Source organism: Haplochromis burtoni, unplaced genomic scaffold, assembly GCF_018398535.1.
Source record: "Haplochromis burtoni strain Fernald_Lab_line unplaced genomic scaffold, NCSU_Asbu1 Contig_55, whole genome shotgun sequence".
NCBI lineage: Eukaryota > Metazoa > Chordata > Actinopteri > Cichliformes > Cichlidae > Haplochromis > Haplochromis burtoni.
Window position 1 is genome coordinate 2,470,277 of NW_024582416.1, and position 12,452 is coordinate 2,482,728.

Genomic DNA, 12,452 nt, shown 5'->3' on the forward strand with positions numbered 1-12,452 from the left:
CACACACACACACACACACACACACACACACACACACACACACACACTCTGTTAAACACATGCTGGATTGATTAGCATTTTTGAGGCCGCAGAGAAAAATACTTTGAGAGAGAGCACAGAGTTTATTAGAGACATGCTTCAAAGCTTCTCAGAATCAGTGGACAAATAAAATCCCCCATGTTTGGCTGGTGCTCATTTTTTTTTCTCTTAAATATTCCTAAAAAACAGCAGCTGACAAGATGCAGACAACACGCTCTCATATATTAAAACACTGTGAGCTGAGGGTCCTGGTTTACCCACCTTAATGTCATAAATGCCTGTGACTACAGAGTATCACGTTCAGCATAAAAACCTGCTGTGTGTGTGTGTATGGATACTGTGCAGCAGTTGCAAACAAAATGTGAAAACAAAAGCTGCTGGCAGTGGTACAGTGTTCACTTCTAAGGCATGTAGCTGCAGAAAAATGAAGAAGATGAACACCGAAGTCCAGTAAAATCCAGCTGTTAACACCGTCATAGTTGGAGGTGTATGTGTGACACCACTCACAAGATTGTAGCTGTGGTTTCCAGTCAGGAGGGTCACAGTACAATAGGAGGTGTCACTCCAACATTCACGTCAAGAAAAACCAACTTTTTTGTCACATACAGTCACCGGACACTTTTTTAGGTGTACTTGCTCAGTTGCTTATTAACAGAAATATCTAATCACATGGCAGCGACTCAGTGTACTTAGGCATGAAGACGACCTGCTGAAAATCACACCGCGCATTAGAATGAGAGGTGATTAGACTTTAAACGTGGCATAGCTCTTGGTGGCAGATGGGCTGCTATTCCCATCTCTAGGGTTTACAGGGAACGTTCGACGTTCAGGGATAAAACATCTCATAGATGTCAGAGGTTAAAAAAATAGCCAGATCATTTTCAGCTAATAGGAAGGCAACAGCAACTCAGATAATGCAACACAGAAGAGCATCTCTGAGTGCAGAGCACATCAGCAGAAGAGCACACCAGAAGCCAGTCCTGTCAGCTAAGAACAGGAAGCTCAGCTTCCAATTCTCACAGGTTCATTAAACTGGAGTCATGGATTTTTCAAATATTTGAAAAACACGATGCTGTGAGTCATATGTTCCTGGCACACTTTGTGCTCCTTGGTTTCAAAGGAGCAACTGAACGTTTTTTTAAACATGACACCAGATCTCATCATAGGTGTTCAGCCGAAAAATCTGCACCCTGCTCAATCTTTTCCATTAAGAAAAAGAATTGCCAGTACCAAGAGTCCAACCTCGTGCTAGCAAGGTGTACCTAAAAACGTGTATCGATAAATGGACACCTAAAATAACCAACATGAGCCATTTACATAGATAATGAGATGCAGATTTGTATTACATGAACATATGAACACAAGAAGCGAGACATATCAGTAATTAGATAAATACAGTTTTTATGTAATATTAAATGCATTATATAGAAGCTTTATTTCTAGAACTGTTCAAGTTCTCCAATAAACCTGTCACGGTTCTGTTGTTTCAGGCTGTCGTGTCTCTTTGTCTGATCTCAGACCGACTCTGTGATGTTCCCATTGATGGGCTGCACTATGAAATGAATTTGACCTACTTAGCTTTACCTTGGGGGCTATCAAGGAATGTCAGGATTAATGAACTCTACGACACTAAAACCATAATTAAGATACACACTAACTAATGTGGAGCTTGTGCCCTTTCATGTAAAAGCAGTGGGGTTTGCTTCGCCCCACTGCTGGTCACAGACGCATTTCTGCGTATTTCTCATGAGAAGGATCAAATGTAATCCATATCCAAAACAAATGTGAGACATTTTTAAAATCTAATACAGGATGAAGGCAGAAGGAAAGCTGAGGAAAAAACACCAGATAAGTTCTGTTAATGTGTGTCATGGATTCATCTGTAATCCTCTCTATTGTTGGATTTTGTCACTTTATTCAGGCCCAAAGAACAATAAAAAAATCCCAGCTGCAACTTACATTTCATAGGATGGTTTACTTGGGAAGTTTAACCTGACATTATAAAGTTTTGTAGTTTCGCTCTTAAGCTCTTCTCCTTGTGGCTGAAGATCACGATGTTAGCTGTACGTTTGCAGCCGTGGTGCAGAATAAATTTGACACCCTAATGGTGTTGCATGATAAATGACTATGTAAGCATGCGACGTGTCCAACACCTTTGCGGAGTACTGTGATAACTGAACACCTCCATAGAAATATGTGTGTCTGAGCACCGTGGTCAGCATTTGTGGTCCTTTCTTGGCTTCCCTTTCAAAATGTTTCAGGACACATCAAGCTGTGTGTGTCTGAGTGTGTGTTCGCCTGCCTGTCTCAACGCTGGAGGGAGGGAGTCAATCACAGCAGCAGAAATCATCCCTGCAGGCGATCTGTCTCCACTCATGACAAGGCTCCTAAGGCACTTATCTTTCGTTCCCTGACTCATACCATCTATCCCGCGCTCCCTCTGTCTCTTCCCCCCCTCAGTCTTCCTTCCTATTCTCGATCACTCTCTGTATCCCTCCCACGGTTTGTCTCGTGCCCTGGCACCGCAATTAACTTCTCATCATCAAAGAGTGTAATGAAAAAGAAGGCGAGATGGAGAGTCAGACAGAGTTAGGGAAGCTGCGAGAGAAGAAAGATAAGAGGGATGGAGCCAGAGGAGCTGTGACTGAACAGAGGTGAAGCACTCACACAATGCTAGCACACACTTGTGCGCACTCAGTTTTTTTTCTTCTGTTTTTTTGCCCCTGAAATGCACACATTCAGAAAAAGAACGGGAGGAGAGATTATTCTCTCCTCGTTCCCTCGTTCCCTGCTTTTATTCCTCAACCCTCCGTTTCTTCCTCCTTCTTCTTTTACAGACACACACACTTGTTCTCACTGCCTCCTCCTCCTCCCCCTCCTTTTCTTTGAAGAACAAGAAGTATTGCTGCACATGTAGGGAAGCTGCTCTGTCGGCATTCTCATTGTTTTTCTTCACCCCCTTGGTTCAGAGAGCTGTCAACTGTGACCGCTGTTGAAAGGATGTCAGCAAGAGACTGAGAGAGGGATTCAGGCGGAGAGGGTGGGGGGATGAAAGAGACGAGCGAAGGAGGGAGAGGGGATGTCGAGATGGAGGTCCCTACGGAGGGCAGAGGGAGTAATGGCATGCTTGTTTCTTTGTGCCCGAGCAAACGTTGCAATAGCAGCGGTAAGGGGAGGTGATGGAGGGAAAAATAGCTGAGGGCAAAAAAGCAGCTTGGGGTGGAGAGATGAGAGGGGCCAAAGCTGCTAATGAAGCATGGCACTAGCGCTCAATAACAGTGACATAATTGGCCTTAGTTGGTGGTCCTCAGGTGTGGAAACCCTCTGCAGTGAAATGCAGTTCACAGAAGTATGATTTGACTAATTTGACAGCATGTTAGAAAATGTGCATAATTCACGATGTAACATGGTGGATTATGACCAAAACCAGAATAGCTGAGTTGCAGGCTCCAGCGGGGAGTCAGAAGAAAACCCTCAAGCTCTTTCTGGCCTGTTCTCCGTCTGATTCCTCCACATGTGCCGACATTAAAATCTGCTTGCTGAATTTCCCCAACCACAGTACCACAGTCTGTGTGCCTGTTACCTCAAATTTAGGGCAAGTGTTTAAAATCATCACTTTCTCCTCCATATATAGTCAAAATTCACCAGCTGCTCCTCTAAGCCTATTTGTGTGTGATGAAGATGGACAAAGCCACTGTGGTGTCACCCAAAATCCTGTTTTTAAAACCTCAAGCATCTTAGGGAGACTGCATCCATACTTGAACTAACAGAACCATAATTTACAAAATGAATATTAAGTAAGTTGCATTAAGTTGGCTTCAAACAAGAAGTTGAAATGATTAAGTAGGACAGCACTCTCCAAGTTTGTCTCCTTTCTGAGCTAACATGCTATGTTAACCTCTTGCAGTAAATTTCTTTGTTCATTTAGAGGCTGCAGGGAGTCCTTCATCTCATTTCTTCAGCTTCTCCCATTTGTACACTTTAATGTACTTTATATACACTTTACCAATATCCAGTGTTCTCTTCTGCTTTTGCGTAGCATGACTATTGAAATCTTGAAAAACTGTGACCGTTCATAACAGGCGGATCCAGCAGACAGGAGCACAGCCCGGGATAGAAGCTAAAGTCATGTGAACTGGTCAGCAGCAAAGTGGATTTTAGCTGCCTAAAAGAAATCAATATTGGTCTAAGTGTGTGCTCTATTTAGTACATTTTAAAGCTAAACTGACAAAAACAGCACTTTAACCTCAAAAGAGACTGGTTGTGTCACTGTGTGACTTTTTTTTATTAGTTTGAAAGCAAAGCTGCAAAAAGTGACGCAGCTTTGTTGAAGAAGTGATTTATGAAAAGCCAAAGTACGAAAACATAAATGAGATTGTCTAATTCTGCAGGTCTGAAAATATGTGATATGATGAGGAGAGACTATTGATCTTTGGTGTTACTCCTGTCTTCTCAATGTTGGTCGATTCCAAAGAGTGTGTACTCTCACCGACTTTTAGATGTTTTTGCGTTTACCCATCGCGAGGCAGTGGACGTTTAAATGACCCTCTCTAGGTCACAGCTTTGCAAAGAGGCTGAGTTTCATGCAGTGACAGTAATTCAGTGGATTGCCAAACACAGTTTTTTGGTTTGTTTTGTTCTCTCTTGATGTTTGCATTTACATTTTTCCATTGCAAGCTTAACCACTTGTTGTTCTCTTGTCTGTATCAGCTTAATTTCCTAAATATGCACTTCACTTTCATTGACCCCGCTGGCTATTTCTTCCGATGCTGCAGCTCGTGCAATCGCGGCGACGTGTAAATCCTGCCATCATGAGGTCGTAGCTCACAGGGGGTCTTGTTCATGAGTGAGGATAAAATGGAGCATAAAATTAACTACATTGCCAGATTGCTGCAACAACTGCAGTGGTGTAGAAAAAAAATAGCACAAGACTGGCAATGTTGAGTTTTAAAGCATGTCTGCTGTATGCACCGCCGTTGTGTGTAATCCATTACTCCCCGGGGACGAGTAGATTTGATTGGTGAGAGCAGCTCTGTCTGAGCTGATGTTTCGTTGGCTTTAGGTGTGCCTGATTAGTCAGTTAAAGGCAAACGCTAGAAAAGCTGCACAGAGAAATAAAACTGTTCAGCCAAGCAAAACTGGGAGCTTATTGAAGCGGACATTTTAATCAGCTACCCAACAGGGGTGAGGCTGAGATGGTGTCGCCTCAGTTTGGTCTGTCAGGATGGATTGTGGGCGATGATATCTGTTCGAGCGGGCAGGTGGAGGAGGGGCAGGAGAAGCTTTGAGGAGGAAAGGTGGTGACAAGGAGGTCCGGCAGCTGATAACTCAAACAGCTGGCTCTGCATTCTGCATGAAGGGGGGAAAATATCAACAGTGAACCAAATGACAGCCATTCACTGTGATCAAAAGAGCGATTCGGCGTCTCTCTGCTGATTCGCAGGATCACAGACAGATTTTGGCTGTCGGGCCACTCGGCATCTTCACAGTAGGGCTCTGTTTTCAGATTGAAAAAGCTCAGTTGGCAGGTTACTGCTGCTCGCTGCCAAGTAATATCTTGGTGTCTTAGCGGCGTCACTTCAGTTTCAAACGTAAGGTGGTGCAGAGTGAAATATTTTGTTCTGTTCACACTTAATTCAGCATTAATAAGAATCAAATAAGCGCAGTGCCTGTTGGAAACATGTTGTCAAATCGTATGCCCTGTGCTCCGGTCCTGCTGGCACCGCGCACGTCATCTCCTTCGCTTCCTAGATTATCATGTTGTTGACACAATCTTCCCAGTGTGATTTGATGTGTGGGATCCATTTCACCGAACAAATTGGTGTCAAACATCTCGCCAAGTCTCCTACCAACTAATCAATAGGGAATTCATGGTGTGAGTGGGTGTCATTTCTCCATCTGTCCCTCGCTTTACAGAACTGCGCATATAACGGAGCTGCCAACCATCTGCCAATTTTTAGCGCTCGCCATTATTGCCGTTCAGATGTGTCATGCAGCTCGAACAGAAGCTGGTTACTCCTCCACGCAAAATCAATGTATTTGGCAGCATCAGATAAACAGCTTGTTAACATTTACTGCGTCATTAGGGGAACATATGCAGAGCGCTTGTGAGATTTATGGAAACCGGTTCATTATTAACCGCTAATAGTGGATAAACCAAACTCAGTTTATCATTCTGTTTCCAAATACTGCGTAATTTGATGTGATATCTTTATAAGTGGAGGCTGAGCTTGGTCGTTCTTTTATTCTGTTTATTCCAGACCTGATTAGGAGAGAGAGATGACCCTTGTTTTGTCCATGAATCCTTTCCTGGACCCAGAGGGAGACCCTCCGCTCTCCACTTACCAGCCCATATGGGAGTCGGAGCGCTGCACTAAGACCTGCCTGTCAAACCCCGCACCGCCATGCAGCTCCGAAGAACAATTCACTCCAGGTACACACAGACTGATGTTTGCACAGTTAAGTTGTTTATTCAAACTTGCACAATTAAAGTTGTTGAGTAAAACAAGCAGAGTTAAAACAGTTGTGTGGCCATGCTCGACCTTGTAATCTGAGCCATCTGCCCAAGCCTCATCAAGGCAACTTGCTCTCCAGGAACCAGAATGTAAGCATGCAGCGCTTCTTATGGGAGGTTGTAGCAGATGCTGTTGTGTTGAGCGGTCAGCTAATTAACATGGTAGCAGGCTGGCATGTGCTTCTTAGTTCCATTTTAGTTTAGAGCCCACTCATAAGACAAAGACCCTGCAAAAGCTTCAAAAGATATGTTGGTATTTTAGTCTTGCATTAGACAGATGTTTCAGCTAAAGTATTAACTCTGACTCCGACCTTTCTCTGACCCTGGTCTCTGAGGTTTTGTCCCCTGACTTCACCCCAAGAATAAAAAAAATTTAGTCGGGGTCGCCTCACAAAGTTTCTGTGTCTCTCTTTGGCACTTCTGAAATCTTAACATGTATTTCAGTGTCTTAAACATCCCCATAGTGTGCACATTAATTTCAATATAAAAATATTTCATTTATATTTACTATTTTTGGCTTCTGCATAAACGCCTGCAGGGACAGTTTACCCCCAAATCAAATTGATCTGTTTTTGCCTCTGGCCTGTGGTGCTGTTTATAAATCTAGATTATTCAGGTGTGAGTCACGTAGTGTTGGAGATACAGAGATGTCTCTTTTCGCTCGCATACGAGGCAGATGACACTCAAGCTTGCAGTGCTTAAAGCGACCCAAAATACAGCAGCAGTGTCTCTTTGCAGAAATCACGAGACCTGATTACTCAAATAAATATATAACAAATCAGCTCCACAAACCTTGTTGTGAGTAGTTTTATGTATTTTAAAGGCAACTGCAAGGTTTGTGGATTTGTTTAGTAACCATGTCGTAGGTTCTAAAAAGAGACACCGCTGCTGACTCTTTCAAATGTACTTTTGGCATGATAGCACGTGCCAGCTGCGTCCAATATATTCAACAGAAGGTGGATATCTCTACTGTGGATTTCTACGATACTGGGCACCTCAGATGAAATAATCCAGCTGGATAAACAGCACGACAGGCTGGACTGGGAACTGTTCCTTTAAGGAGCAGGAGTCTAAATATTCTATATTCAGTCGGTGATTAATGTTAGCTAATGTCACGCAGTAATGGTGAAAACTTATAGTTCATCAGTGCAAATGATTAATGGTGATATTCTCTCTCCCTCTCTGCGCAGAGTCATCCTGCAGACGAGTTCCTGATCATATTTCAATGTCGAGGATCGCGTACTTCAAGAGGAAGTTTGTTGATGATGATGATGAGGCACCCTTTAGCTTCAGGACATACTGCCAGACTGTAAGTATTGGTACAAACACACTGAGACAAAATAAGTGGAAAGACTGTTGAAAAGTAAAGCGTTTAGTTTATTCCGAAACACAAACTCTACAGTATCAGTGCTGTTTAATGCAAATATTTTTAAGTCCAGCTATTTCCGTCTCTGTATTTTGTTACTAATTGAGGCAGGTCACTGACAGGTAGATCTAATGGAAAACTGTCCTTCAGGTTGCACCGGTTCTGGAGGAGCGTGCCCACGTGCTGCGCCTCTCCCTGGAGAAGATGCGATTCATCGACGACCCCGAGGCATTCCTCCGCCGCTCCGTTCTTGTTAACAACCTCCTTCGGCGTCTGCGAGCAGAGATCCTGCTCCAGAGCACTGACTGGTGCTTTCCGCCCAATCCAGCGTTTGCCTCTGGCCCTTGCATCCTGCCTCCCAGCACTAACCCCGCTCACCAGGCACTCCACAGAGCAGTGCCCGCCCGCATCTGCTTAGCGCCCCAAGCCGGGCCGCCCTTACGCAAACGTTTCCGAATGGTCCGTGGGGGACAGGGGGATCTTCGCCCTGACTGTGCACAGACATGCTGCTGCATCTACGCCGCGGCGGCCGCCGCAGGACACTACCTCCACCTCCCATTCTCCATGTACGATGCAGCGCTCTCCTGCTCGTCTGCACCGCACTCCTCCTCGTTTTTTCAGCTGGCCAGCCATAGTAAGTTAGGGCTGGCAGTGGCCGTGGATGATCGTGATGATGAGGATGACGATGTTGAGGAAGAGGAGGAAAATGAGGAGGAGGAAGAAGAGCGGGAGGAAGAGGAGGAGGACGAGGAAGACGATGATGAAAGAAGACAAGCGGGGCCTTCGGTTGATGTCGTTAGCAACAAATCAAGCCAGAAAAGTAGGACTAGGACCCTGCTAGGTGATGCACACGGGAGGACAGAGGACAGCTGCATGACAGATAGGGTGGAAGAAGAGGAGGGAGAGCAGGAGGAAGAAGAGGAGGAAGAGGAGGAGGAGGAAGAAGGCGTGAGACAGTGCCAGTGGGACTGTACTGCAACAGAAAGAGGGCCACACAAGCTGAGCTTTTGGCATCGGAGGGCTCACAGACAATAATTCAATAGCATTCTAAGTCTCCTAAAAATGTAATGATGACGACAACTGTCTCATAACAGATTAAGGTGGAAGCTACCTACACTATAGAAATGCCAAGTCAGCTTTATTTTAATGGGTTATTATACTTCAGGGTACACAGACACAGCTGTCATTAGCATTAGTGAGATGAAGAAAAACAGCCTCTTCTTGGCCTCTGTTGGCACTGCACACATTTCTCAAACAATTATAAAGACCAAGGTCACATATGGCGGGGTCTAGGTCCCCAAAGTGAAGTGAAGCTTGCTATTGCACTGTCTGCAAGACCATTTTCAAGCCCCACAGCACAAAGGAAAAGGTCTCAAATGGGGCTTTTTTATTGGTGCGACGGTCTCGTTTCAGGACCCTAAACAAGCCTATGAAATAATGGGTTGTGGATCTGGGAGTGTGTGTTTGCTTCTGTGTGTGTGTTTGCAACATAATATGTAGCATTTAAAAAAAAACTTGATTCTGAGCTGTTGTTTTTATTAATAAATCGGGGTGGGGGGGGGTCACACATGATTATGCGTGACTGCTGATTTTGACGCTGACTCAGGCTATGGCGCGCGACTGTGCGGCGGCGGCGGCACAATATCGTTTATTCTTCAGATTACTTTAAAACAACACAATCATGAACATTGTTAAATCACATTTTCAAAGTGCCTTAGTGTTTTTATAGATTCATGTATATGGCGTGTTTATGTATTTGTTCTTGTTTTTACGTAGCTATCTCGCATTCCAAGCGACTGCGTTTGACTAAAACAGGACACGGGCATGTAGTTAAATGCAGGGATGTTAAAAAAATGTTCAACTAAATTTAGACACCTGAAAAGTGTTTTTGTTTTTTTTGTACTTTGGAATGCATGTTTTCTAGCACCTCCTCTTCTGACAAAGCACAAACGTTCTGCAAACTTTGAAGGAGCGATGTTTAAGCCTTTAAATGCTAAATGTTTAAAGACCTCATTTATACTCGTCATATCCGACCGGGGAAGGTTTGTTGTTGGTTTACCAAAAATCACGTGAATCTAAAAAACATAAAACTGGATCACACACTCAGAATTTAAAGATTTTGTTGACAGCATGATAATTAGATCCTGTAAATATATATAGAGAGCAATGTTGGTTTTGTTTGTTTGTTTTTTTTTAAGATTTCTGGTTGGATGGTGGATTTGTTTCCTTTGCACAGATCCAGTCCTCCCATTTATGGTGTTTATGGTCAGCTGTATGACACGCTAACTGCTAACACCTTCTGATTTAATCTCTTGAAAATAAAACAATAAGTATTTTCCAAAATGATGAACTGTGATTATGACTGAACTCTGAAAGTATGCCCATCCTCTCGAGAGTCACGTCTGTGTATGTGCCCTCAAGTTTTCTTGCGTCTTTGTGCATCGGAAATCAAGCACAATGTACTCAAAGCACATTGATTGGGGAGAAATATGTCAGGCCAATGTGAAATACATACACTTGATTCAAAACTAAGGACAGGCACTGCACCAAACCAGCTCTCACACTTAGGAGACTAATCGTGGGGGTCTTGTTTGATGCTGTGTCTCGTTTGCGAATTCTGAGGATCAGAAACTGAAGCCAAAGCTGTTAAAAAAAAATGGACATAAAATATCCAGTTGTTGTAATTTCCTTTTTCCCATGATAATGACCTTAAGGCCCAAAGGATTTGGATAGATACATTTACATTGTTAGGTAGAGTCACCCACATTCAACCGGAAAAAAAGGAATTTAAAACACCGAAACCCATTCCCTATCAGCGGTAATCTTAAAAATGGAAGACGGAGCAATGTTTTTGTGTGAATCGAGAACATGTAACTGCATTGTCTTATTAAAAATAACAAAAGAGCAAGCCTGCTCTGGTAATTTTGTGTGATGTTCTGTGACAAGTGTAAAGCTCAGTAAAAGAAATGTTGAAAAAACATCGCCGCCTCTTTTATTCTTTTTACATCACGCTGATCCTCGCAGCTTTTTTAAATACGACAATGCAGCGGGGGATGTGTGTGTGAGTTCCCGGTTATTGAATTGCTTCCCGTTCTGTCTGCTGTTCAGTGGAGTGCGGTGCCGCAGCACACCGCTCTTGCCAAATGTCTCTCAGGTGTCACTTTGCTGTTCAATTCATGTTAATTTTTTTGACATTACGCTCGGAGCAGTCACCTCCACACTTCTCCCTGCGCTCCCTGGCACACCTATTGTCCCTGCAATGCAACATTCACATAAAGCGTCTGCTTCCTTTAAACCCCACAGATAAGACAGGGACATTTTCAAAATATACACAACCACATTTGTGATTTTAAAAAAGCCTCCAGTACTTGCATATTTCTCTTTTCCATTTCTCTTGTTAAGCTTTAAGTTAAACATTCGTTAAATAGAGTAATGGCGCTTCATGTGTGTAGCCTCTAATTACTGGATTATTGCTAATGCTGTGCAGATTTTTCTATGACATTGCTACTGGTTGCTTGAAAGCAGCAAAGCCATTGTGGCTTAGAGTTTCCATGTGAGTGTGTGTCAGTAGGATGTAACAGTGTGAAGCTGGGAGGTTAAATCGCAGGTCTGAACATCTTGACAGCTCTGTTGCGAGGTGAGGATGGGAGATCATCTTTTCATGACACTTCTGCTGCAGGGGTGTTTGGATCCTGCTGCTCAGCCTGGCCTCATCCTCTCTCTGCTTCCACTTCAGATCACTCACTGTTACCGTCTCATTTTACACTTTCTGTCATTGGACAGATAAATATTATTGCAAAAGAAACATACAAAACTGAAATCATCCCTAAAATAATGCTTTTATGTTGTATAAAGGAAAGCACACCTTCTTTAACTTGTAAGGTTTTACATATCAGAAGACAATGAAATGAAACCTGGTCATTATCAGGTCTTAAAATTAGGTAAATGCAACTTCAGTTGAACAAACTATATTACACCATGTGCTTATTTCATTTATTTACCTAAATCTATGCCAAACAGAAACAGTGTGTGAAAATATTAGAGCACCCTCACTGCTTCCAGAGCAATTAAGAGGACAAGTAACAGCAAATCAAATGCATTTGATTCATTGACCATTAATGCGAGCAACTCTATGAAAACAGAGGTTTTGGCAGTTTGTCAGCCTGAAGCATTCAGGTGTGTTAACCTGGGAAAGGTTATAAGAGAATGTAAAGTCCATCATTTTGCAGGAGAAAGATTATTCACAAGTGGGAAACATTCTTGACAACTGCTAATCTTCCCAGGAGTGGACAAAAACACTGCCCAAGGTCAGCCTGCAAAACTGCAAAAAACCCAAGAGCTCCATCTCAGACTCTACAGGTATGTTAAATGCTAAAGTTCATGAGAGTACACAGATGAGCCCAAAGTGAAGCGAAATGTTTGGCAAAAACCAAACAGCCTATCAGCTCAAACACCTCAACCCAACTGTCGGTACGATGGAGAACAACTGATGATTTGGGCATGTTTTGTACCCATGGGACCCGAAGACCTTCC

At 43.3% G+C, this 12,452-nt stretch overlaps 1 protein-coding gene across 1 annotated transcript in view; it reads left to right on the forward strand.

Moving 5' to 3' along the window:
- sertad4 (SERTA domain containing 4) overlaps positions 1–10,899 on the forward strand; it is a 20,670-nt gene extending 9,771 nt beyond the window's left edge. Inside the window, exons 2-4 of the mRNA XM_005922266.3 lie at positions 6,300–6,472; positions 7,744–7,862; positions 8,070–10,899. Of these exons, the coding sequence (XP_005922328.1) occupies positions 6,319–6,472; positions 7,744–7,862; positions 8,070–8,954 (1,158 nt within the window). The 5' untranslated portion in view covers positions 6,300–6,318 and the 3' untranslated portion in view covers positions 8,955–10,899. The remainder of the gene's footprint in view (positions 1–6,299; positions 6,473–7,743; positions 7,863–8,069) is intronic.
- Positions 10,900–12,452: the final 1,553 nt, after the last annotated feature.